Raw genomic sequence first — 26,658 nt, forward strand, 5'->3', positions numbered from 1 at the left:
TTAGAGATCCATTAAATCCCATTTAAATTAAATCTTTTTACGTGGGGAAAAAAACGATAATTAAAATTTCGCCGGGACGTTTCGAGGATTTAAGAGGAGCGGGATTTGCACGAGTAAAAACAACAATAACGCTCCGATGATAATAATTGAAAATCGCGTATCGCACGAAGTACCTTCTCGACCGAGCACGCGTTATTCGAGGAGCCGGATTCATCGGATCGTCGTGTAAAAGCGAGAAATAATTATCGCCGGCGCGCACCCCGGTTTGCAACCTGTTGGTTCGCGCGGTGCTCGACGCATTTTCTCAAACATCGAATGGCTTTAATGCCGGCGAAGGCCCCTTTTCGGCGACCCCCGGGCAATGAGTCTCGAGTTGATCCTTACAGCTCCCGCGCCTTAAGCCACTCGCAATACCTCGCGATGGCTTTTATAAGGGTAAAGTTGGGGCGAAAGTAACGGCGACGCGGTAACTTTGAGGCGGGTACTTATACGGAGCCCGCGAAACTTCCGTGTCATTTTTAGCATAATCGCAATACGCGGGTCGAGTGGCCGGTGCTCGAGCGGCTAATTGGGTATTAATGAAAGAGATAATTATGTACAGAGAGCGGCCCCGGCAAAGTTACAATTGGCTCCGGTTACTTGGAACGATCTTCCCGAACACTTTCTTACCACGGGTAAGAATGAGGGGACGGAACGGGGAGCTTCCGCGGCATCGCGTTTCGGATATTAATGTACATAAGTCCAAGGTGGAAACTGCCAAGCTAACTCACTGGCTCGCTCCAACCGCGATACACTAACGTTTGTCGTACACGCGGTCGCAAGAACTTTCCAATTTCCGTCTTGGATTTATTGTACGTTACGTGCCACTGTAAAACGTGACCGAAAACTTATTCGCATCCAAAATGCTGCTCTCTCCTTCGAAAAAAGGAACTGCCCGTAATTGCACGGGAGCGTGTAATTTAAGCGAAACTGCCCGACTCACCGGTCAGACCTAATTGAATAACACATCGCGTGCAAGTAATCGCGTCGCCGAATCGCTCGGGACGACGATTACATCTCTTCGGGATCAGGTTGATAAAATTTTCGTTTTCGCCTCTCTTGTGCAAATATACAAGTCTTTAATGAAACGTTAACATCCGTCGTTTGTCGCGCTAAAATCGAACGGCTTGAATAAAACTTACCGATTACGGTTAAATTGACTTTGGAGTTTCTCGTCTGGCCGATTTGAAAGTCGACGCGGCACCTGTAGATACCGGCGTCCTCTTCTCTCGTGTTCTCGACGCCCAGCTGCGCCGGCTGCTTGTCCAGCATGAAATAGGCGCGATGCGAGAACACGCTGTCGTCCGACCATCTTTCGGCGATACCGAACTCTCGGTTTCTGGCGTCGATGCTGCAACAAAAAGAAGAAATCGCGTTCGAATGAACGAGCCCTGGTACTGAACGATATCAACTATCAACGTTTCGCGTTCATCTCCCCTGGAGAATGCACAATCTGCTTTATGGATAATAGATGAACACTTATAATGGGGGACGCACACGCGTCCGCTTCCCTTCTCTCGTTTTCGGATAAAAGGGAGCTTATGATATTAAGCTGTATCAAAAGTATCTCACCAGAGAATTTGATCGTATTAATGTCACTGGATTATACATTCTCTCACCTTTTGATATTACATATTAAAATGTACGTGTAAATGAATTTAGTATGCAATAATGATGATGATAATGCGATAATTTCCGTTTCAGAGATGCGAATCGGAAGATTAAATTGCGCCGGAATTAAAAAGTGCGAATAAAATTCCGCTCATCGAGATAAATGCTTTTGTAACGTCATTAAAAAATATAGGTCGTGCAAAATGTTGCATTACGTATACGCTGCATTTTACAGGAATATTTTATGACGCGGTCAGCCGTCCAGTCGTGTAAATAATCCGACAGACAGATTTTCGAAACGCTATATAATAACAATTGTACGATATGTGTCATCTGCAATAATAAGCACGCGAATGAAAATATCCATCTGAAAAGTGTGGCCGCTGCCTTGCTGAATTACGGCCGGGAATAATTTCATGGTAGATGAAATACTCGTTACCGAGAATTGTTGTAAAGACAAAACGCGCAGCGAATATTTGTACCGAGGAAGCGAAACGGGATGGAAAAAAAACCGATTGTTTTACCATTCCTGTAAAACGGAGATTTTCCCGTCGCCGCCACCGCCGCCGCCGTCGCCGTCGCCGTCGCGTCGTCGCGGGTTTTGCGCGACCCGCTAACTTTTCTCCTTCCCCGCGCGATCCCGTCATACAACGAAGTTTTCGCGTTTTTGCCACGGAATCTTTTTCCTTTTTTTTTTAGATCGGGCGAGCTCCCGCTGAAAGCCCATTTGAATCGATACAAGGGGGATATTTAAGGCGACGTAAAAAGTTCTGAAAAGACGCCGCGGCGTCTCTGACGCGGGCGAGGCGTAAGTACCGGGGACACCGTGAGCAAAGTGCTCCACTTTCGCCACGTTACTTCCTTAATGATTAATTCTTTCAGCCCATTCGTCGTTAATCTCCCTTGAGGACGACGCGACATTCATAGTTTCCGAATAGATAGTAAAAATACGGCACTTGCGACGAGCCGCAAGGTCTGGCGGGGACAACGGAGAGCGGAATTACGTTCCACGATCAATTTTAAACGGACCGCATTTAAAAATACAGTTTCAAATTAGCCAGGAAGGATGCATCAAATATGTATAAGCGCGCGAAAATAAATGTATTTTCGGGGACGGCGCGTGAATTTTTAACGAGAACATCCATCAGCGCCTCGAGTATCAAGATTTTGTCGCCGCGAGCGAAAAGAAATCGCGGAACGCACTTCCGCTTGCCAGACTCTAAATCATAAAGCCTAATCCAGAAACATTCTATTTTGTAGTCAACAAATACGTCAAAAAAATTTGTGCAAGTTGATAAATTGTACACCCGTGGAAAAAACTTCCACATCCAAAGCAATTACACTTCAATGTACTATATAATATCATAAAATAGAATCGATGTAGCGCCAATCATATTTATTATAGAGAAAGAAATATTTTAATCTTAAATAAACAATTCTAAAATCCAGAATCGTCTTTTGTCGAATGTCGTGGTGCCAAGATGAAGGGATAATTTATTTCTAAACGCAAGAATATACAAACTTACATTTATATAAGTTACACTTGTCTCAATATAGTAAGTCAATCTTTTTTAATTCGATAGAGAATAAGAATTATTGATTTAATTTTGATATCGTTTTATTTTTATACTAAACGAGGTTGTGAGAAATATAAATGCGTCAAGACTATTTTTTGTCTCGGTAACAGAAATCCTTTCTGAGGGTGTATACCGTGCATTGTACAATCGTACATTGTCGACAAATTTTTGGAGCGTTTTCATTTGTTTATATAAAATAGCACGTTACTAGATGCAGAAAGCACATTGCAGATTAGGTGATTTAGATTACCGGAGAAACCGCGTTTTTCGCTCCTAACAAATCTCGCAATTCTGCGCGACGCGTATGTTATTTACGGAGGAAGGTTTCCTATTATGGAGATGAGTTTCTAATATGAGATAGCAGGTTTCAACATCCAAATTCAGTCACAATCTTCTTTCGCGGCGATTACACGATCTAACAATGAATTTTCCGCTAAATAGATCTCACTCCAAGGGCAATAAATTCACGGTGGCACCAACAGACGATGCCTATTAATTTAGTAGAAATCCCGCCGTCTCGCGGTAGAAGTCTCATAATAGGGGACTTTCCTCTGTACATAAATTTTTAGGAAAAAGGAACAGAGAAAAGTCTCTATTATGAGATAGGATTCTATTATGAGGTAGGATTCTGCTATGAGATAGTAGGTTTCCAACGTCCAAATTCGATCTTTTTTTCGCAACGATTACACGATCTGACAATCAATTTTCCATAAAACAGATTTCACTCGGAGGGCAATGAATTCATGGCGGTACCAGCAGACGATGCCTACGAATTTAGCAGAAACTCCGCTATCTCGTATTGGGAGCCTGTCTCATAATAGGAGACGTGCCTTTACTATTTTGATGAAAATTCGCCGGCAGTCTATGGGTGCCTTTCACGTATGATGCGCACGACGCGTACTTATCCTTGTTATTCACCAATTGTTAAAGAAGGATAAATGCTGCATTATGCGTGAAAGGGAACGCACCCCAAAGGTTTTAACGACAGGCACCGCGCGTCGGTAACGCGCGCGGCCACACGTGCCCCCCGTGTCGTTCTCGTCGATCGGACGATTCGACGCTTCGACTGTAAAAAAAAGGCGCGCGGTTTTGGTTGACGGTTAGCGGCTATTTTAGCGGCGCGGGGCATCATTATCGGCGGTAATTTCGATTAATGTTTATGAGCGCTGTCCCGCAGCGGCGGCGCGGCCGCGGATGAATTCGTCAGTCGACACGAAGGAATAAATTAAAATCCACGGGGGGATTTCGCGTTGCATAGTTTAAATCGCGCCGACCAGCCCCGGCGCGTTATCGCGGTCGTTGTAATTGGCACATAATTAAAGTTCCTCCGCGCCGATCATTATGTACCATCGGGCAATCGTTATTTCAAGCCGTGAACGCTATCAAATTGTAATAATTGTACCGACATAATTGATTTCATTTCACGGCGATTGCGCTTCTCCTGCGCCGCTAATTACCGCCTAATGATTTACACGTGACGCGCGACGCCGCGCGACGTAACGCCGCGGGGGGACAGAGAGAGACGGCCTTTTTAAATTTCTCAAATTCCGCCCTCACCCCGCTCCTGTCCCCGCGCGCGCACGCGGCCTCGCGGACGCGCGCGAGATTATATTAACATTCCGGAACGCAAATAGCGGATTCGCCGTTCATATTTCCCGCTCGCGCGCGCGTTATTGTCGGGGAGAATGCGAGTGTGTTTCGCCGACTTCACGCCGCGAATGAACGCGGCATTCGAACGTACGGACCAACGAAGCCGCTTAAGCGCCGTTGCTATTTTTCCCCGCTTTTTAAGGATCCGTTAGCGTTTACCGCGTGACGAGCTTTCCGGTTGTACGTATCGTAACGTTTGAAAAGGGTATTAAAATCGCGCGGGGATGGGAAGGGGGGGGGGGGGAGAGCGAGGACACTCGGGCTACCAGCCGGCGCGCAGCGTTTCTGCTTCCCTATGAAAGGAAGCGGATAATGGCGCGGGCGAGGCGAGAGTTGCATGTTTAAGCACAGCGCTGAAGAATAAAGTGCTTAACGTAATACCGCCGCCGCTAATCTGCGTTGCAGATAGGGCGGGCCTGTTAATGAAAAATGCAACGCATCGCCGGCCGCGCGATAATTTTGCGTTCGCGAGAGAGCGAGGATCTCCGAGGGTAGGGTTAAGGGACTCGCCGGGGCGAATTAACGGAGATCCGGCCAATTATTTGCACCTTCCGCTCGCCCCGCGCGCGATCCCCCCCCGTCGATTCTTTCCGCGTCCGCGATTTTCGGCGGTTCCTCTCGATTTTTTGGAGGGAGTTCACTTACCGCTCGCCGCCATTGCTGCTCCGCTGCTCCGTTGCGCGCGCGACGACGTGTCGCAGACGCGCGTCCACATTGTCGACGTAGCCCCGCGGTTCACGAGTCGCGATTCGAAACGCCAGCACTTCTCGCGAGTCACTCGAGTCGGTCCGCGGAAGATTCGTCGTACGAGCGGAGCGCACGCCCGCTCGCACCGTCGCGATTCGCGCGGGACGGGACGCGCAACGGCACTTCGCAGTGTACAGCGTGAAGTACGACGCGTTCGCGACGCCGCCGTCGCGCCGCGGCGACTCTCGAATTGAGCCCGCGCGATTCGAGAAACGCGCGGCGCGAAACGCGAAGCACCGGGACGCGATCCGAAGCGTGGCGACGACGTCGCGAGACTAGAGCTCGGGACGACTGCGCGAGTTAGGGAGAGGAAACGAGCGCGTGACCGGGCGTAGGACGTGAGCGGCCAAAACAACAACACAACCGGCCCCCGCGCCTTCACCTTCTAACTCGGTACGCCGCGATGGAAACGGTCGACCGTTACTCGCCTCACTTTAATAACTTTATCAGAACTATCGGCGACAGTTCGCGACGCCCCCCTCGTCCCGTTACTTTGCGCTCTGGCGTCGGATTTTTCAGCGGCGCTTTCCGTCACTACCGCGATTGTTTAAATGCTTGCGAAAGATAATTATAATTTAATATAGAGTTTTGAATGACGTAAATAACTAGAAAACAACGGGGAGTAAAAAACGCGCCGTTCAACACCCGCGTGAACATGTAATCTTATTTAATTATGTTGCACAATATTTTATCGTTAAATGTTTATGCTAATGAAAATTATACGTGGCGTACGTGGCGTACGTGGCGAGACGTGCGAAGCTCACTGGGCGGACGACAAGCGGTTAACAAACTTGCGTGAGAAAATTATTCGCGCGCGAACGCGATGTTCAAGCTGAATCTATTATACAATGTGCTCTTTGCGTCTAGAAACATTCTATTTTATATGGACGACACGTTTAAAATAATTTGTCGACGACGTACGATTGTACACTAGGAATCACTGATGCCTTCCCACATGGATTTGCGCACGTGTCAACACATTTGTACATTTTGCATATACATACACGGAAAATGTATACGCGTTCCTCACGTGCCTAAATTCATGTGGGAAGGCAGCGATTCCTAGTGTACAATTTGTCAACTTGCACACATTTTTTTGAGCCTCGATTATTCTATTCTGTCTTCACTTGGACCTCGGTTGAAAACTCCAATTTGAGGCCTAGATCGAGCGATAAAATTGTGTTTAATCTTATTCTACCCCTCGAAGAGAATGTAATAAAATATTTCGCTCTCTTTGAAACCCCCTCGGTCAAAGAGGATCTACCGAACCTCTTTTGATTATACTCGCATTGGCCTCTTTACTGCTAAAAGCGAAGTAGCGACTCTTTTCAGGCCTATCTGTGGTCAAAAATTCAACATTTTTTCCCCGACACAAAGACGTCGGTTCGACCTAATTGCTCCCAATTCAAAACCTATACGAGGCTGAACCGAGGCCAAGGTATTCGACTCGGGGAAAATAAAATGTTTCTAGATGCAAAGTGCACGTTGTAGATTAGGCTCTAATTTCGCCGTTTTGGGACTCGATGCCGAATTAAAGATAGTTACAACGCGACGGGAATAATTAGATCGCATTGTCGCGTGCTCGCGAGCCAGCGGGAATCTCGAGATAAGGAGCAATCTGTTTGTTTTCCCGCATAGTTCACGTAGTTTATGAAGTACGTGAGGGAAAATTAAAACGGAGTAAAATCGCGTCGCGACAGGGAAGCCGGGCGGACGCAATTTTATTGTCTACCGGGATTAACTCGGTTAAGACGCCGCGCCGGTGTTTGCGCGTCGATGAAACTGTCGCGAAATTTCGTTATCTACGAGCGCGCTCATCGCATTTTCCCCGGGCGGGCGTGGAAAAACCGCGCGGCGGGTCCGTATCGCCGCCGAGCGATCTGACGGCCCGGCACACGTGACGGGTAATTAAAATCTGATGCAAAATCATGGGAAACATTTAAATCCGTCGGCGATACCTCCCTCCCCTGCCCCCTCCTCCCAGAAATAACGGCCGCGGCGACGTGCGCGCGCAAAATATGCGCGCTGCAAATTTTTCTCTCTCGCCCCCGCCCTTTTTTTGTTCCAGTATTTTTCAATAGTGAACGTATATTCTCATTCGTGCCGCGATACCATCCGTTCTGTCATTAATATGTGCGCCGCGACGCGGGTTATGTAACACAGCCGCGAAATCCAATCTGTATTATTCTGGATTGAATCCAAAGCAGCGATTAAAAAGCGTCACCCTGAGCCTCTCCCCGTCTCTCCCAGAGCGCAAGTCAGCACCGTGAAAATTGATCATGGACATAAACGCTAATGCAGCCTCGCGACTTTTTGCAATAAACCAGCGACGATACAGCAGTGATATTAACGTGACGGCAGTAATAATAATGATAAACGATACAGCGACGATGTTGCAACGGCAATATAATTTTCTTACGCGTTCATCACGTTTTCGGTAATTAAATCGCAGGAAAGCGATGATCGCACGGTTCTTGACAGCGTCCCGGCGCTTCGTCTTTCTCCCCCCCTTTTTTTTCAACAATCCCCCTGCAAATCGATACTTATGCAATATTCAACGGTGACTCCTCCTATCGCAAACACGACGTGCATTCTTTGAGCGGGACGACGAGGAAAATCGAGTTCGAAGACAATTTTCGGATAAAAGCGGACTACCAATCTTGCATTGTGCCGACGGGCTGTTTGCAGTCCGTTCCTGTTACGACCGGGCGGTAGTTTGCAAATCCCTGTACATGTCTATGTACGCCCGGCGTGTGCGCATGTATACGGATTGATTGCACTTTACCTGTAAACTGATGTACCGAGATCCTCGCGATACCAGAGCACAAGATGCACGAAGTCCCCCTCGTGAGTGGTTGATATGTCGCAGGGAAGATAGGTGGAATCTCCGACCAGTGCCACGATGTGTGATATGGGTACTAAACACAGAAACGCGGAAATGGTTACACGTGTAATTAACTGCGAGAGACATTTTTTTTAATGGCAAGAACCTCCATTTTGTTTCCGCGGAAGCATAGACGTATAATATACAGGGTGTTATGTAATACAAAATGGTAGAAGACTTTTCGACTCAGTCTAGTCCGCTCTATCCGTAAATAAGAGGCGAAGCGGGTATTACACAACACCCTGTGTAGACTGCGCGTTTGGCTGAAGCAGTGTACAAACTCAGAAAGAGACAACATACTTTTAGTTGGTTCGCCCTCTATCATTCCACTCACTCTTTTGTTACCCCCGCTATTTATTAGACAAAGATTAGGCGACCACTCAACTGTCAGCTATCTCGTTCTAAAGTTTCCACGTGTACTCAACACGGGAGAGACAGGGAACGCGCAGTCTATTCTTGCTCTGGCCGGGTACAAAAGTCGCTTGCGCTACTTAACGCATGCGACTTCCAATGCGTACACAGTACCGACGGCACATCGGAAAAACCGAGCGACATTGACGATTACAGTTGATCAATTGAGATGCCTAATAAAAATGTATGCCGTCGCATTTTTTTTCTAAAAAAAAATTGCCCCCTGAAATTGATGCGCTTTTCACAAGCGAGGTCGCTGTTTTATTATATCACGTATGCCAATAAAAATGTAGCTTACCAAGTCGAATGCGATACGCCTGCATATTGATAAAAGCGTAATTTGCTCGCGCGAGGCATATAAATGCATTCATTCTGTCAGAATAATTTTTCACTCTGTATGCAATTACGTATCGTGGCGCTTTCGTTTCCAGGCGAGATTCCCCGTGATTATATAATTCGGTGATGCGTGAATGCCCGCATAATGCGATAAGTATCAGCCTATTATTGCCCGTTCACAACAATACACGCGTAATCGCGCTCGATATTAGGATAAACACCTTCGTTAATTTCAATTAATTTATTGGCTGTTTCGACGATAATGTGACATCGGTAAAAAAAAAAATGCGCGCGTTGACGCTGACATTTATGCAATTAAAGGAACGGAGCGGGGACAAAGCGAATATTAATCTTTTGCATATTATGTAGTTACGGGGCTTGCATTCTCCCTCATTAACTGGTTTTACAGCGGCATATGTAATAACGACCGTTACCGTACGCATTACGAGCCAGACATTTTACATACGAGTACCCGTTTCGCGAAATAAAGGCCGCGAGAGAGACGCTTTTCGTTATACCTTCGATAAAACATTCCCGGCTGCATATTGTACGGAGGCCGTACGAAAACTTGGATGAATTCGCGCATAGATACGTCGCAATAAGGCCGTAAAAATTCCGCGTGCTCGCCAAGATAAAATTCGGAACGTCGGGGGAGCATCGGGTCGTTTGCGTTGCAAAGCGCCAGCAAACCTTTCGGGAGAAATTAAATGACCGTTATTTAACGCATTTCTATATTTACGCGTCTCTTGTTCTCTCTTTCTTTTCCCCTCGACGTTCATTTGCACGCAGCGCGGCGACGATGGAAAATCTCGGGCTATTCACGGGGCTATTTCAGGAAATGTCATCGCGTAAGTTCGCGCCCGCTTCGACATTTCGCTACACCCCGTCGACGGACCGTTCCTTCTTTCGCAGCCGCGGCGGACGAGATATCCGGTATATCGAAGATATCGACGGGCAAGGTTTTATACCAGGGAGCCTCTTACCGGAAATAAAATTTGCGCCGGACATCTAAAGTGCACCAAGCACGTTCGTTTGCGTCGCTCCGCAGCGCGCAGCCCGGTATAAATAACATTTTTTACAATTACGTTGCCCGTTCGATAAAAAAAACGCCTCGCCTCTATGCGCTCCTACGTCAATTCTGAAAGCGTACCTCTGGTCTCCATTATTTTCTTATGTAACGGGGGAAAAAAACCCCACCCGCGCACAATAACTCGTGCTAGATTTCAGAAAAATGCATAAGCGATGCGTGTGACGTTTACAACTTTGCAATGCGCGGCCCCGCATTCTTGACGGTTTCTATTGATGCTTACCGACTTTATACGCAAGTATTATACATACTTGAAGTGTATGAATGGTATACGTATCGCAGATGATTTCTCCGATCTTATTTGTATACGTAAATTACTGTGTATAAAATTTGAAAAGAAATAATTACATTAATTAATTATCTTTTCCATTTTGTTACGTACTAACTATATTTATATTAAAAATATAATTATATTACATTTTGTAATTATGATTACATTAAAGAGAAAGAACGCAATGTTTTAAATTTATAATCAAGATAATGAGATAATAATGTAATATTTTTACAAAATTATAATTTAAAAAATGGATTTTTCCTCATATTTAGGTCAACTTATTCTTTCTTTATGACAAATTATTATATTAAATTTCTTGCACCTCTTATTGTTTGTACACGGAAAAAATGACGATGTATCAACCTGATCAGTGTAGTTGAAATAAAATCGTTGAAACAACATCAGTGTTAATAAATAAATGAAAAACATGAGACAGTTGTCTTAATAATCTGGATATGTAGTTCATTGCTTAAAATTAAAATCCATGGCATAGCAAATACAATACAATGGAGTGAATTATTTATGTTTGTGGCAGTCTGTGACGTTAACGTTTAATTCAAGCAACTTCACTTTTTTAATTAACCAGGAGTTTTTTTTCTCCGTGTAGTACTGAAGAAGGTCTGAAGTGGATCGAAGCGTCTAGAATATATTTTTTCGACAAAAACTGGTTTTGTTAATAAAAAGTGGTAACGCCCCTCCCTTCTGGCGCTTCGCCTCACATTGGCCCTTTTTCCATTTTGTTAATTAAAATATCGCACTTCTTTTCTTGGACCATCTAGTTTACGCAAAGTCGAGTCGATCAGACGCGTACGTCGCGGCGATTAATAGTCAGACGAAATTCTCTCCCGATTCTCTGTAATCATTTAATGCCAAAAAAGTAATCACATCAAGGAGTCCATTGAGAGGATCAACAGAGCGAACGTGAGCTCGCCGATAAACCGATCCTGACGGCATATGATACGCCCGTAAAATCCTCGTAAATTCGGAGAAAATTAGAGTATTACGTCTTACGAGTGATCGGATTAATGCCGTGTGGTAGACCATCGAGTTCTTTTTGCGGATGCGATCGTATCTCGCGAGCGTTTCCGCGGATTTACCTAAAAATCGGGACCTAAAGCCGCGGCGGAATTAGAAATCTTCGCCGAAACGTCGGTTCGGCACACCACGTTCCCTGAGGCGAATCCTTCTTTTTCCTCTCTCGTTCGCCTGCGCGATGCATCCAAGATCCCCCGGCCGCGGACTAGGTCGCGTACTTTAACGGCGGATGATTTCATCGGGCCTGACAGGCGTGGCGAGCAGTTTTGTTGCGCATGTTCGTTGTTCGATGCGCGTAATGGCTTCCGGTGCCGTCGATGGTTAAAATATTTCTCTCTTTCGCCAGCCGAGCCCGCGCGTTCTCTTGTCGCTTCCTCTCGCCGAGACATCCGCGAGAGTGCATCGTGTCGTCGCGTCTGCTATCTAATATGAGCTCTCACGCTCCGCTGGGATTCGAGACAACGTATTTTCCGCACGTCGAGAAAACGCGTGTTTTCGTCACGCGATTTCAGCAAAAGTTCGTGCCTCTCGAATCGCGTGTGTACAATACACGCGTCCCCCCCCCCCTCCGCGTTACAACAATAATTATTTACAATTGTTTTGTGGGCCTGAGCAGAATGGCTGTCTTATACCCTTAAGTCAGCCCTAAGACAATGTTTTACGTTTTAAGCCTTTGTCTTGAGGTAACGCACAATAGCTGTCTTAAGGGTACAAGGCAGCCGTTCTGCTCAGGCCCTTTCGCAAATAATTCGATGTGAGGTGTGTCAGAAGTGACGCGTAAGATTAATGAAGTAATTTAACAAGATCCTTATCGTCACGCGATGATCGGATGGTACGTCTTAGCCCTCGTTTCATAGGACATTCTCTATCGGGGAGACCGTACCACGCTCGCGTTTCCCCCCCCGGTCTCGACCAATATTCGCGCCCTTCGCCTTCCCTCGCCTTTCGCGTCTCTACCACGATCGTTATAGCGACGTTCGAAAACACGTCTTGACGTTTCGTGCCGTATCAACGACACATGTGCATTATATCGGCGACGTTGCAGGCGTCGCTTGCGTCATGCTGTTTGTCATATCGCGGGAAGCATGTACGCAAACGGCTGTCGCGCAGCAGCGGTAGCAGCCAGGAGCGCACCATACAGTCTGAATCGATAATATCAAAGGGAAGGGGGAGAGGGGGAGAGAGAGAGAGAGGAGAGAGAAGAGAGAGAGAGAGGAGAGAGAGGAGAGAGAACGTGTAGGCTTCGGACTTTGCGGCCGGCGGTCCGTTCCGATTTGACCCATATAGAGTCCCTAACGATGCAAATCGGCCTAGACGACTATACGTAGACCGAGTACTACGAATTATGCGCGAGCGTATTCGAAAATTGCATTTTACGGTCTCGAAAGGGAAGAAAGAGGGAAAGAAAGGACCTGGGAATCGGCAGCTTTTTATTATATATTAATAGGACTTATAATAGTACGACCGCAGAAAAATTGGGTATAAAAGAAACATAAGAGATACTAGATATAGCGGGATGAAGGTACGAACAAAAACTGTATATTGAGGAATTATTTTCAACAACTGATTATTTTTATCAGAGATATTTTCGCCGTACGTTTAGAGTTAAATCTAACCGTCTGCTCTTTTCTCATACTTTATATGTATTATAAATGTGTTTTCGTATGACTAACGTATTTGCAGAGTCGTTTAATGCTCGTTCGAGAATTATATCCTAAATATTAATGTAAAAATGAATTAAATTTTAACTTGGTCCTTTTTTAAGTTGTAAATCAATTACAAACGTAAACGCCATTTAGAACCTGGCACAGGTGGAGGTAGCCAATTAAATTACTATGCGAATCCATATACCGTATTTTTCCTACCTGCCCTGCGCGTCGTTTTACTTCCGGACATACGACGCAGGTTTTCCGTTAGGTGGAATCATTATCGTCAGTGAATTCACGTGTTATCAAATCGCTCAACGATTTGATAAATTATTTTAAATGCTACACTGAGAAAAAGTTCCATCGGATAATCCAATTAAATAGCGTTTCCGATGGTTAATTTTTCCGATTACGTTTTCCGATTAAATTATAGAAACATCCGATGAAATTTATCCGATAAAATGTAGTTACCGGTAAAATTTTATTGAAAAATCGATCATATTTTTCATCGGATATACAATTTAATTGGATATATCCGTTTGTTATTATGTAATTGGATTATTCGATTATACTTAATCAGGCATTTTTCTCAGTGTGCACTTAGCATTCATTACAATAATCCCTTTCCCCGTACTGAAAAAATACTTATTGCGAAAAATATTACCTCAACCAGGTTTCGAACCTGGGACCTCCCTCAATCTGTGACGGGCGTCTTAGCCAGCTCGACCGCTGAGGCGATTTTATAACACGTGAATTCATTTAGAAGTGACTTTCACAGATCCAAGTGTATATTCGAATTGCAAGTCAATCTAACAATTCTAAGCGCGGGGGCTGCGTTGCTTCTACGAGTCACGAGTGTCCGAAAATTTTGATTTCGACACAGAGTCGCGTCCAGCACCAAACACCGTAGATAATTAAGAGTTAAATAGTAGATAATAAAATAAATCGTCGGCAGGTAAATAAATGCGAAACTCGCTTCGCACATTTCTTTGGCACTTGCCTGCCCGGTATCAATTATAAATGCAATTTACGATCGAATATATTTAATGTAACGTGAAGTAAATCTTTCACGCGCTCGAGCGGAGAGGAACGTAAGCGAATATTTCTGTGCACGCATGTATATGAATGCGCTCGCTAACTACTCAATTCAATGCATTAGGAAAAGCATTAAATTTACAAATACTTTATCGACGCAAATGATAAGCCGCACCACAGTGCCGCGCGAATGTTATATCAGGTATGAAATATTTAGTCCGTTCCCGGGACTGGATAAATACCGTCCGGTAGCATTCGGCGCGTGGGGAGCGGATAAAAAATGTATTTATAATAATTGAAATGTTTTCGCGGACAGACCGCGCAGCATTACTCGCCGCTTGTACAAATTCGTGGATTTATTCGCGGCGGTAGCTTATGTCGTTGCATCATAGATGCGCTCTTGAATAAAGGATGCCTAGCAAAAGCATTCTTTCCCGATCCGTCATTGTTTAATATTTCGACTCGGCTTTCATTATTTATACGCAATATACGCCGGCGCTTTCGCTCCGCCCAAAACAGATTGGCCGGATAACTTTCTGCATTTTTATTCTCGCGTGATTTTTTTCTTCTTTTTCGAAAATATTACAACAAATTTCTCTCTCGGTTCTGAAATTTCATACAGAGACACGCGGTGGTTGCGCGCCGGTGTTTTGAAAAAGAGTTTGTCGGACGAAACGAAATACAACGTCTGTTGTTCGCGCCCGTGCCTGAGCTAAAGCGGACTCTAATGTCGAACACGGCGGAATTGCATTAACGTCGCGCGCTAACGTTTTTCAATTTTCGAGCAGCTCTCGCGGAACGTTCCGCTTGCAGTTTTTAAAGGGCTTATAACTTTTTAGTCACACATTCACCTGTCATTTACAGTTTGCAACTTGTATGTGACGTCGATTAGCGTGCGGGATGATACGACATGAATTCTACGAAGAAGAAAAATATCGACGCGCGGAACAGCGGCGGCATTAATTTTCTTCCGCGGGACGGAAATGCGAGTTCTGATTATTTTCACGGGAGCGCGCGACGTACACATTTTAAGATTAACAGGTTATTTAGTTTGCGAAATGAAACGCGACACGTACTGTTTGCATTGCATTTCTGTCAGGGAATTACATTTGTAATCTCTCTGTTAATTGAAAGATACGCGCATGATTACAAACACCGCGTGTTCTATTTGCATACGGGAAGGGCATTTCAAATATTCCTCGTCCGTTACGCGTCATATTGAAATTTAATAGTAATCTATCGCGGCGTTATTATTATCGTCACACGTAGCGAAAACTATCCGGGACGCCATGCCGGCGGTGCTGGGTTTAAACGACGCGCCAATTGCCGAGCGGCAATTTATTAATGCGATCGCATTGAGAATTCGGTTTGCAGCCGAGCGAGAGTTTGACGAAGTTGACGGATGTCGCGGTACGATCCTCTTCGCAGCCCGTGCGCCGCCCCGCTGATACGCGCTCGCGCACGGGACTTATTTAATGATCGGTTTATCTCGCAGCATCGACCCTGATACCGGAAATAAGCTCGCAGCATTTCATCCCGGATATATGCTGTGCGGGCGTAGCCGGGGAGCTCGTGAGAGCGCGTCTCGGCCACGGTGTGTCCTGAGGGATCCGTCCTTCCTATCCCCGGCCGACCGCGTTGGTTTTGCCAATGTAAATTGACTTGTCAATTTGCACAATGCATAGCAATAAGCGGGCACGCTGATGTAGCACGTGCTTCAGCTTGTGACACTCTCTTGGTTTCACGGACGAGAGACTCCGTAATATCCACTATCACTGAGGTCCCCGTAGAATTCATGAAAGAAGGCTCAAAGACACGTCGCCGTTGAACCACGGCGCATAAAAGATCGCTCGATTCGTCACAGTCGACTTGATGGCCGATCCAATCGAAATTCGCGACACAAAGCATTCGACGAAAGAGAAATGTCACTTGTAGTCGCCGGTGACGATTAAACATTAAAACGGTGAGCTTATTGTCAAGCCGACTGGCAAATTTTATTAATTCCCTTTCGAGCAACGCCCGAAGTAAGGTCGAAACGTTGTAACGAATTTAACGGAGTATTCGACTTGAGCGACATAATAAGATTTTGATTTTATTGAAAAATATTGCAAACGAATCGAACAAACGGTTACACGAAATCGCGGTCTGTCGGACGACCTGTGCGGTACACATCCGCACGAAAGAACTTACATTTCGGCAATTCGCGCGCGGCCTCAGGAATTATTTCATTGGGTCGCTTGTATATTCGAGCCTTTGACTACGAGCGTGATTAAAACAGTTATAATATCGTTGCACGCGACGTACGTTATTATTCAGGAAATTACGTAGTACGAGGATTTAATTGGTTGATTACGGCGACGGTGGCGGACGCGCTTGCGTCGAGCGGAGACGACGTTCTCCATCGAGCGGAACCAGCGCACGGTGCTCCCTTATTGGACGGGTGATATTCTGTCAAAATATTTTCCATCCAACCTCCGTGGCGTGTATTTCATTTTTCTTGGCCGAACTTAATTTCTCGAAGACGTCGATACTGTCGGCCCCCGGGAGCATTTTTCACCAAACAATCTCTCCGAGCACGTCGCGCTCTCTTATTCCGTCCGTCAGTTCGCACGACATTTCTATATTCTTCGATATATCCCGCCATCTCGATTCGCACACGCATTGCATTCGGTATACCACTACAGACATGACTTATAATCCTCGTGGCAGTCGCGATGTTAATATTTCAATGTGACAGCGATACATCGCCCCCGTATTATCTGGATATTATCTCGTTTCCGGACAACTTGGTCATTATAATCTCGTAATTATTAAGTTTATTGAGGGGGGACCTAATTATTTGTTTGTTTTCAAAAGGCCCTTTCGGTCTCTCAGGATTTGGATTATAAGTATTCGTATTGGAAGCTGTGGAAATATACGAGCCGTATTACGAGAGTAAGATAATGAGAACGCGGGGGTATTAATCTCGAATAACGCCGACTGATAAAACGAGAGTACGTAATGCATACGCAGCTTTGCAATCACGGCGAAGTCATTTGCGGGCAGGATTCTGCGCCGAGGAAACTCAAAGAGGAATCTCTGATTTTCATTTTCATATCTGTATTCGTTTTAATTATGTTTCTCGCAGCGGGGAGGGACCAGCCCCTCCGCGAATCCCACGCGCATCGACTGTACGCACGCTTCCGCGCAACTTATTTATCAGTCGGAATATTTAATAGCGGGGATTAAATTATTCATGCATGTCATATCGAGAACAACAACTGCCGGCGCGGCAGAGTCCGCGCTCGCTGTTGCGTCGGCTGTGTCATTCTTCATTTATCCGCAACCGCACTCCGCGGCCGCTCCCGTAAACTCTCTCTCTTATCAGAAAGAGGAAATCCATACATTTTCGCGGAATTGCCATGGCGAAAGACACGCGTTGAACACCGCAGACTTTCGGAGTTTCTGATTACGAGATTAAGAAAGGATAAAATCGAACTGAAAGTTGTAAAAACAATGTAAATCCAGGCCAGTAAATAAAAACGAGCGATTTGAAAGATGAAATAATTATATATATATATATTGAATAGTCAAAGTCGTTTCTGATTACAGTACGCTATTTCTGAGCATTACAAGCGGCAAATCGTCATTACAAATCGAATCTAAAATCCTTATTTATATTTTACGCTTATTTCTCTTCCTTTTAATTTTGTGTATATTAAAATAACGTCGCAAAGTAAAATTGTTGTAACAGGGTGCCTTTATTTATCATCGCCTGTCCTCCCGCTTCCTGTATGTAATTCTACAGCCTCTCCCTAGCTATATAAAATGCGCTGCGTTACTGATAAAGTGTTACTAGTAATATTATTATACAATTTTATGATTAGTGCATGCTTTCAAGCACGCCTCGTATTTACGTTGTAAAATCACATCATCGCGATGCGCACGTACAAAACTGTGGCGTGGATCAGTGACACGGTAGCAAACTGTTATTTTTGCATGGCGCCGCATGCACGAGTGACGTTGATTAATCGCATGAGCCGACCGAACTCTATCTCTATATCGCGATAATAATTGATAATTGGCGAACATTTACTTCATCAACGTGAAACTGCAGCCACGTGCACCTTGTTTTTCCACCCCCTTTTTTCGACCGGGTCGAAGTCGCGCCGTGAAAAATCTACAACGGAAGCGTGTGTAGCGGCCCCTAAATGGCTGGAGAATTATTTCTGATTTATAGATATCCCTCGGTAGGGACGGTAATAATTTATGCAATTAATCGTTAGCTTGCCCTCGTTTCTGCGCGACGGCCGGACACCGTGTGCCGGATTGAACGTTCGCATAAGAAAAGGCTGAACAGCCGTCGCTGGAATATTTCCAAACGGTTTAAATACGAACTCTCGTTCTGCCGCGAGTCGTCAATAAAACTATACCTCGGGGCAGGGTTATAAATCTTGCTCTCGAGCTTACAGCTTAATCATCAAAAAATGCTGACAGCCGATGGTGATTTATGCAGCTTTGAAATCTACGATCGTGTTAAATGAAAATACGGTTGGCAGTGCCATTAGCCGGCGACCGGCACCGGGCTGAATTCTATCCGCATCAGATATATTTCGAAATGTCAAAATAATATGCCGGATGTAATAAATTAATATAAACAGTGCGCTCGTAATTGAATAATGCGAATATAACATCGCTGTAAAATGTAAATAATTAAAGAGAAGAGAAAGGATGTCGCGAAATAGAAATTCTGTTTCTCATCGGGAGCTGGGTTAATTTTATACCCCGTGCACGCTTCTGATAATCAAAGCGAGACATAATATATGAAACGGTTATACACGCGCGGAGCAAATATATTCCTTCTTCCTTTCTGAAATCCGACTGCGATTAAATTTCGGTATCGGTAATCGAAGTTAATAACCGCCAGTGATGGTTGCTCGATTTAAAAAAAAAAAAAGTAAACGAAAAGCGTTGTCAACGAGCGGCTACATCGGCGGTTTATGGACGCTCGATGGCATATTTACGGCTCTACGACGTCGTAAAAGTGTTGGTGGAAGAAACTGCGGAGTACGTGTCATCGCGAAACGAGTGGATTCGTAAATTTGATAAGTGTGTGTTCCACCCCTGCGCATTTCTTCCTCCTACGAACTCATGGAGTGGAGTTTGTCGTATAAGTGATTCGAAATAATGCGACGCCGCGTGAAAGTCCGTCGTAAAACCGACGGGCCTGGGCAACGAGGGCGAGTTCGCGGTCGGGTCTTTCACGTATGTTCTCGGGCCGGCCAGGAAGGAACGAACGCGCCATCCGGTCGTCATCGCGGATTTCGTGGGTTTCTTTTTGTCGTTTTCGCGCTAGCGCTTTACGACCCCGCCTCGTGAGCCGGTGTCTCTCGGAGGCGATTATCCTCGCGTTTACCTAGTTTTATCACGTGCCGCGGCTACAGATCGTACCGGTATACTCTTGCACCTCCTGCAAGATGAATAACGCGCCATCAGGGAAACGATTATACGACCGAACTTGAAAGCTTCCGAGCTCTCGCGCGTCGGTCCAAACTATGGACGGCCTGTGAATTATGTCGGATATTTACCGTCGGATCGACCGAGAGTAGCCCGTTGCATTTATGCCTCGTAAAAGTGCCGTCGTAATGTCAGCGCTGCGCGTTTTTGCGCGAGAATACATTGTCGAGGTACTGAATTAAGTGGCCGGGAAGATTAAAAGACAGGGGGATATAAAAAGACTACAGGAGTACAGGACGTTAGCAGTAACGTCCTCCTTTGTCAGACAATGAGGCTCCCGTTACTAAATGGAGCACCGCGTGCGCTCGACGATAGGGGGGAATTCACGGACAATTCTAGTGCGGCCGATTTGAGATAACGGAAGAAAATTTTAGATTGGTTACCACCAAGGGTCCATTGTCCGTTATCCGCGCGTGGTTAGAGACAGCGCGGGGTCATTATCCTCGCGTTGTCGATTGCACAGAAGAATAACCGTACGAACCCCGTTGTTCCGCTCTCGACGACGATATTGACGTTGTCCCGTTAATTCCCTTTGACTGGACGCACTGGACCAACAACGCCGCGTTCGAGACAGAGAGAGAGAGAGAGAGAGAGAGAGAGAGAGAGAGAGAGAGAGACCCGGCAATTCCATTTGCAGAATTTACCGAGTCAGCTCTGACTCTGTTCGAGAATATCGGCCGCGGCGCGCCGTCCTGATTTCCATGGTAACGCAGTTGGTCCAGAATGGTATCGACTTTGATCTTAAGTCGGACGGTTGTCGCGCGACGACGACCGTCATGTCGCGAGGCCGGGACCCCGGCTCTGTCCTCCTTGTGTCGACGTCGTTAGCTTCGATTGGCCGCGATCGACTCGCTTGGCTTTACACCGCGATCGACTCGTCGCGCGCGACCAAGCACCGTGCACCTTCCTTTCGCAGTGTTAAACGAGACAATATGCAGTTTACCGTCAGTTTAGCGGCAGTTCAATTCGGCTATATCGTGCGCGGTATCGTGGATACAAGCGGCGTTGAGCTGCTCGTGGAAGCACCTGATAGGGAAAGTATGTAATGGAAGCGTTATTCTCGTGTAAGCGCATAAAAGGGTGTTTTCAATTTTCATATTATACCGTTGTCGATATTAAGAGACTTTTAGATCGAAAATAGAATGAAATGCTCCGAGCTTCTTTTGGTAATCTTAGTTACGTATATCGATTTACTGAGCCGCGATTTAGAACATAAATTACAAAAAAAAACTCGACATTTTTAGGTCGCTTGTGTGTGCACTGTTCGTTTCATAAAGTTACAGTACTCGAAAAAAATGGAAAATGATTTGTAAAAATACCGTTCTATTCACATCTCCATTAACGCAATCAGATCATGTCGTTCAATATTGCGATATCTCTAATATCGTACACAGGTAGATACTTTAAGAACGATAAAAATGAACATGTCACATTGATTAGAAAACACACTGGACGAGTAACAGAAATGACAGAAATATACCATATGTTCGAGTAAATAGAATTCAATTTTACTATAACATGTGTTATAAATGAATTTTGTAAAAAACGCAACTGAGAATAGAAAGTAACAGTCCATTTCTGCGAAAGTCATTTCTGGAACAATCTATTTCAGACTTTCTTTCCACTTTAGGTCCTTTCCCGACCCGCTCCGACGATACCGTAAAAGGTGATGGCGAGAGAACACAATCGTAGGGGAACGAAACTTACATGTCTGTATTTATAGAATTTCGCCATCTTAGGACAAATAACACTCATTGCCAATTAATTTCGGACGAACGAGTGAAGAAAATGAGGAAGAATCTTGCCCCAGGGTCTCTTTCGGTTGAATGCACCGATAAACATCCGGTACATTCTAGCGAGGGCGCGCGATCGAGCTGGTCATCGGAGGTTCTCGCGATTACATTTATCGGATAGCGATCGCTTCTACGATTCGAGCCCCGGGGGCAATTCTTTTACGGGGCTGAACGTTGCGAGGAGAGCGAACTCGTACCGATATCCTTAGTCGCCGAAGGTATTTTTAAATTTTCGCGAGATACAGCTCGCGATTCGATTATGTCGCGCCGTTTATCGTCGCTGCGAGATGCATACTTGGCGCACGAACGGTCCCGGCATGTGAAATCGGGGGAGGTTTGTAAATCGGCGTAAGGCAAGGAATATCACGGGATCTCGATTTGTGTGAGAGCAAGTTATGCCCGCACCACTGGGAAAACGAGATATTCCATTCGCCAAAAAGGTGGTTCCAGAGATTACAATAATACTGTATAACCGAAGGTAAGACTTCGAGTTCCAATTCTTTCATGCTTCTCGCGCCCAGAATGGAAATTAGCAGCGGTAGTCATCCCGTTTTTTTACACTCGTGACATAAAAAAAGAATCGAGATTAATTTTTCTTCTTAAAAGTGATTGAAGGAAATTGAAGTGAATAAAGACGCGATGTGCGCACGGAGCGAGTCTCGTAAACGTTTCGAGGCTCGACGTTCGTTACCGTCGTAAAGTGTATTTTACGTTAGAGCGAAGCACTCCGTAGAGTCGATTACTATATGTCAAAGGCGATCTGCATGCAGATCGATTTCCCCCCGTCGAAATCTTTACCCTCTCGAAGAACGCGAGGAGGACGCCGTCCTGTACATCGCACGTATCTCGGCCATTCTTATGGAAGATGAAAGACTGGATTTAACCATTTGCGTGCCGTCGAGTATAAGAAATATGATCGGCGCTCCGAAACGGTCGCGCATATATCCGATGGCCCGTATATCCGTATACACCGTCCCGCGTGGCGCTCCGTGGGTTCTCGATGTATGCACATCCGCAGGGACGCGCTTTCAAGATAGCCGCTAGTCGAGCGTGCAATTTACGACGAGGATTATGAAATGTATAGCGCGCGGCTCGTAAACGTAAAAGCATCCGTCGCGAAATCCGAGAGTGTCAATTGCGATGCGAGATAAACAATGGGGGAGGGTACGCTGGGCGGTGTCTCGATAATCATAAGTGTCATCTCCTTTAATTCCGTGTTAAGCGCTCATTATGCGACAATCGTTCCGGCATTTCCATAGCGAATCTTTCCGCGGGCACGGCTCAATCATGTCGCGCGCGCGCGAACGTACCGTATTATTGACGGAACAATTGCGCGATTATTCGCGCACGGGGCTGATTGATTAGCGTGATAAGCGAATTGAGATCGTAGCTGCAATTAATTAGGGGATATCGCCGGTTATGCGCGACTCGTATTCTGTTATTGCGGTAATGTCCGTTGAAGAAATCGGATATTTTGCATTTTTTTCCCCATTACGTTTGGAGCCTTTTCGCAATGCGTATTGTATATTAAAACGAAACGCTATTGACGATACACAAACGGTTTATATTCTGTGCATGAAGTTTTTTAAATTAAAAGTTAATTGTAAAGTTATTATTATTTGTGTCTGTATATGTATATTTATAACATGACGCTCCATAAAACCTAATTTTTCAACATTACACCCTCAGAAAGGATTTCTGTCACCGAGACAAAAAATATTCTTAACGCATTTCTATTTCTCACAACCTCATTTAGTATAAAAATAATCCTCTATCGAATTAAAAAAGATTGACTCACTATATTGAGACAAGAGTAACTTATATAAATGTAACTTTATATATACCTGCGTTTCGAATAAATTTTCCCTTCATTTTGGTACCACGATATTCGACAAAAGGCGATTCTGGATTTTAGCATTTTTTATTTAACATTAAAATATTCCTTTCTCTATAATAAATATGATTGGCGCTATATCGATCCTATTTTATGATCCGGAAATTTTTTTCTGTGGGCGTATACAGACTTGGAGCGTTTGATAGAATGTCGTTGCATCTTTTATAATATTTACATTCTTAATTTCGTTTATAATAATCAAAAATTTTGGTCCCGAGTCGCGTTGCCGATAAAAACCAGCCAGCCGTTGTTTGAACTCGCAATGGCGTACGTTTATTAAAAAGTCTACCTCCGCACCGTATGCATGAGACCGCCTCTCGGTGTTCATGTAGGCGAAACATTAGGAATAGAGAAGCCATTGTATTGGGATCGGCTCCATTTAGATAATCCAAAGTTACGTCGATTCTCGTCTCTAGAGCGGCAACGCTCGTTAAAAGTACGACGATCGCTTTCTGTTCTCCGTCCCCAAGGTGCACTTCCGGAACATTCGCAAATTCTGCTCGTATCACTTATATCGCGTGCCTGGAGCCAAGGGTGTACGAGCGTTGTAGCCAGCGGTAAACGGAAAGGAAAAAGCGGAGGCAAGATTTCGTAGAACTCGCTCAAACTTACACGCGAAGTCGCACTCTCGCCTTTCCTGTTCTTGCCGCTCTTTGATTTTTAAGAATTTGAAATTAACTTGCAAACTGCAGAGGTACACTGCACCTCGGAGATTATTCGCAATTTTTCCCTGCGTTTGAAGCAATTCTCTTTTTCGCTAAAAAGCCGATAGAACGCTAAACGCGTACAGCTTTGCACGCTCGCCTCTTCGCTCTTTTTTTTTTGCAGCGACTAAAAAACCTTTTAGGCGAAACCAAATACACGCCAATATCAAAAACGCACGGAGAATATTCGTGTTCTATTTCACGCAGTTTGTTTTATTTATAACTAATTTTAATCTAGTCGTAATACTTTCACACGCCCCCAAGGTAGTGCGTTAAAATTACTAAATTGAAAAGTGCGCGAAAGATTTTGGACGTATACGTGCGTGATGGATACAAATTTTTACTATTTTAATTAAATGAAATACATTTAGGGATGTAAACTGCTTTCGACGACAGTGGTGATGTGCCAAGTGAAAATCGGTACGGCTTACAACGAAACATCGTCGAGAGAACTTCGACTTATTAGAGAGAACCATTCCAGGGGGGAGGGATAAGGGTTGCAAATGTACCGCTGCGGAAATAACAACTGCAGCAGTGCGTGCACGCTCGGGGGTCATAAAGCCTCCGCTGTACGAGAGCACGAGCCGAGAGAAAAGAAAGAGAGAAAGGGGGATAGAGAGAGACAGATAGATAGATAGTCAAACAGAGAGAGAGGGAGGGAGAGAGAAAAGGGGAAAAAAGTAATAGGTATATGCGCGCGAATGCGCGTCTCTGGAAATAATTAGAAGACGCCCTCTATAAATGGAACTCGTGAAATGTGGGCGATGCGGAGTTTCATTAACCCCAGCATCATGTTTCCCGCCCGGTTCGCGGCAACCGCGTCCGGGGGTGATTTTTCTTTTATTCTCGCCCCCGCGCCCCAACACGCGCGCGCGCGCGCGGTCACTCCGCTCTCGCGGTGTCACTCGGCGGTGGCGCCAATACTCGTCCGCTCAATTTCCGATACTGGAAAAAAACCCTCTTCAAACGCCCCCGCTATTTTTTTGTCATCCCTCACGCGACAGACCGGAGAGGAGGGAGTGGCGCAATTAGTTTTGCGACGCGCACGACCCATCTCCATATGACGATCGTGTGCATGGTTGGTGAATCTGATGGACCCCGATCGTCCCTTCAGGCTTATTTATGCAGGAACATGTCTCATCCAACACGTGCTGTCGAAGCTATAATACTTTGCCTCAAAGCAAAATTTGTCAAAATACCCTCTCTTCCGCTTTACAGACGGATGAGTAATTCGAAAGTTGACGAGCTACGCGAATAATGTCCGCTGTATTTTTAATACCTAAATCCATGTCGTCGAGTACAAATTGCTGGGGCTTATCGGATGAGAATTTTTATTTATGATCCCCCTGCTATTCTTTGCTAAACGGACAATGTTAACATTTCCGAGATCGTTAGATCGGTTTGCCAGACGGCTATCTGCAAAACGACGATATTTTATGATGTTTCAAGCACGATCTGTACGTCCCGAGGGAGGAGAATGTTCCATTATTAATTAGAATTCCCCGGATATCTCGTGAAATATCGTAAGTACTTGCAATTTATCTTAGGAATGTCTTTCAGGCAGACGACACATTTACAGCGGCGTGGTACAATGGTATTTCTGGAGATGCCAGAGGGAACATTCGCACATTTTTAGCGCGCGAATGTGAAAGACAGCGTCGTCCAAACAATTCTATTCGCCGAGCTCTGGCGTATAGTTTACGAATCCCCGACTAAGAGATTCCCTCGTGAGCGGTGAGGTTTCAGAGGTGCAGCGACCTTAATAGGCGCCAGTCTGCGGTCGTGACTTAGGCCGAGGCAGACGTAATTTCGCGGCTGTTAGCGCAACGATCTCATAAGAAGCGTCGCTACCCCGAGGCACGTTCTTGATAAAAATCACGGTGCGCCATTTCAAGCCGAATCTTTTTTCCGTCCACCTTCCAGTCCTCTCTCTCTCTTCTGGCTTTCTGCCTCTCTCTCTCTCTCTCTCTGGACGACCCGCCATCCAGAAGACAAACCCATTTGCTGCCACCCCCTACGTGCGGAGATAACGCGCCCTCGACGCGGCCGGCACGTCTTACCGCGCTATTCTCGCCGGGTTCTCCTCCACGCCGCGTCCTCGCTCTTCCAAGCTCTACTCCTCTACCTTCGAGCACCCACATTCAATTTGCTGGCGACTCGTATCGTAATGCCCGGGCGGCGAAAGCCCGCCGAGATTCCCTCGTCAAATCGGGCGTCCATCAGGCGCGACGTTGGCGCGTGGACAAGATGCGGGATAAGAGAGACGAAAATAAATTAAACGCGGCGGGTCGCGCGGACTCGCCTGGGCCGGGCGAATTGTGTGTCAGCGTCGCACACGTGAAGCGAACGTACGTGGGCGAACGGGCGTCCCGGTCTCCCACGATCGATCAGAACGATGAAGACGCGGGCTCGCGAGGTACGAAGCGCCTGCGTTTAGCT

General features: G+C 45.6%; 1 protein-coding gene across 3 annotated transcripts in view; it reads right to left on the reverse strand.

The window, feature by feature from the left end:
• LOC105564607 (hemicentin-2) overlaps window positions 1-26,658 on the reverse strand; it is a 215,293-nt gene that overhangs the window by 69,249 nt on the left and 119,386 nt on the right. For 2 of the 3 annotated variants that reach the window (XM_012017096.1, XM_012017097.1), the window contains exons 2-3: window positions 8,410-8,542; window positions 1,182-1,390 (exon numbers count right to left, since the gene is read on the reverse strand). In XM_012017096.1, the coding sequence (XP_011872486.1) occupies window positions 1,182-1,390; window positions 8,410-8,542 (342 nt within the window). Of the gene's footprint in view, window positions 1-1,181; window positions 1,391-5,522; window positions 5,923-8,409; window positions 8,543-26,658 lie in introns of those variants that run through there. The other variant, XM_012017098.1, reaches the window with a different exon arrangement.

This window comes from Vollenhovia emeryi, unplaced genomic scaffold, assembly GCF_000949405.1.
Source record: "Vollenhovia emeryi isolate VEMERY1.0 unplaced genomic scaffold, V.emery_V1.0 DF939161.1, whole genome shotgun sequence".
Taxonomy (NCBI): Eukaryota; Metazoa; Arthropoda; class Insecta; order Hymenoptera; family Formicidae; genus Vollenhovia; species Vollenhovia emeryi.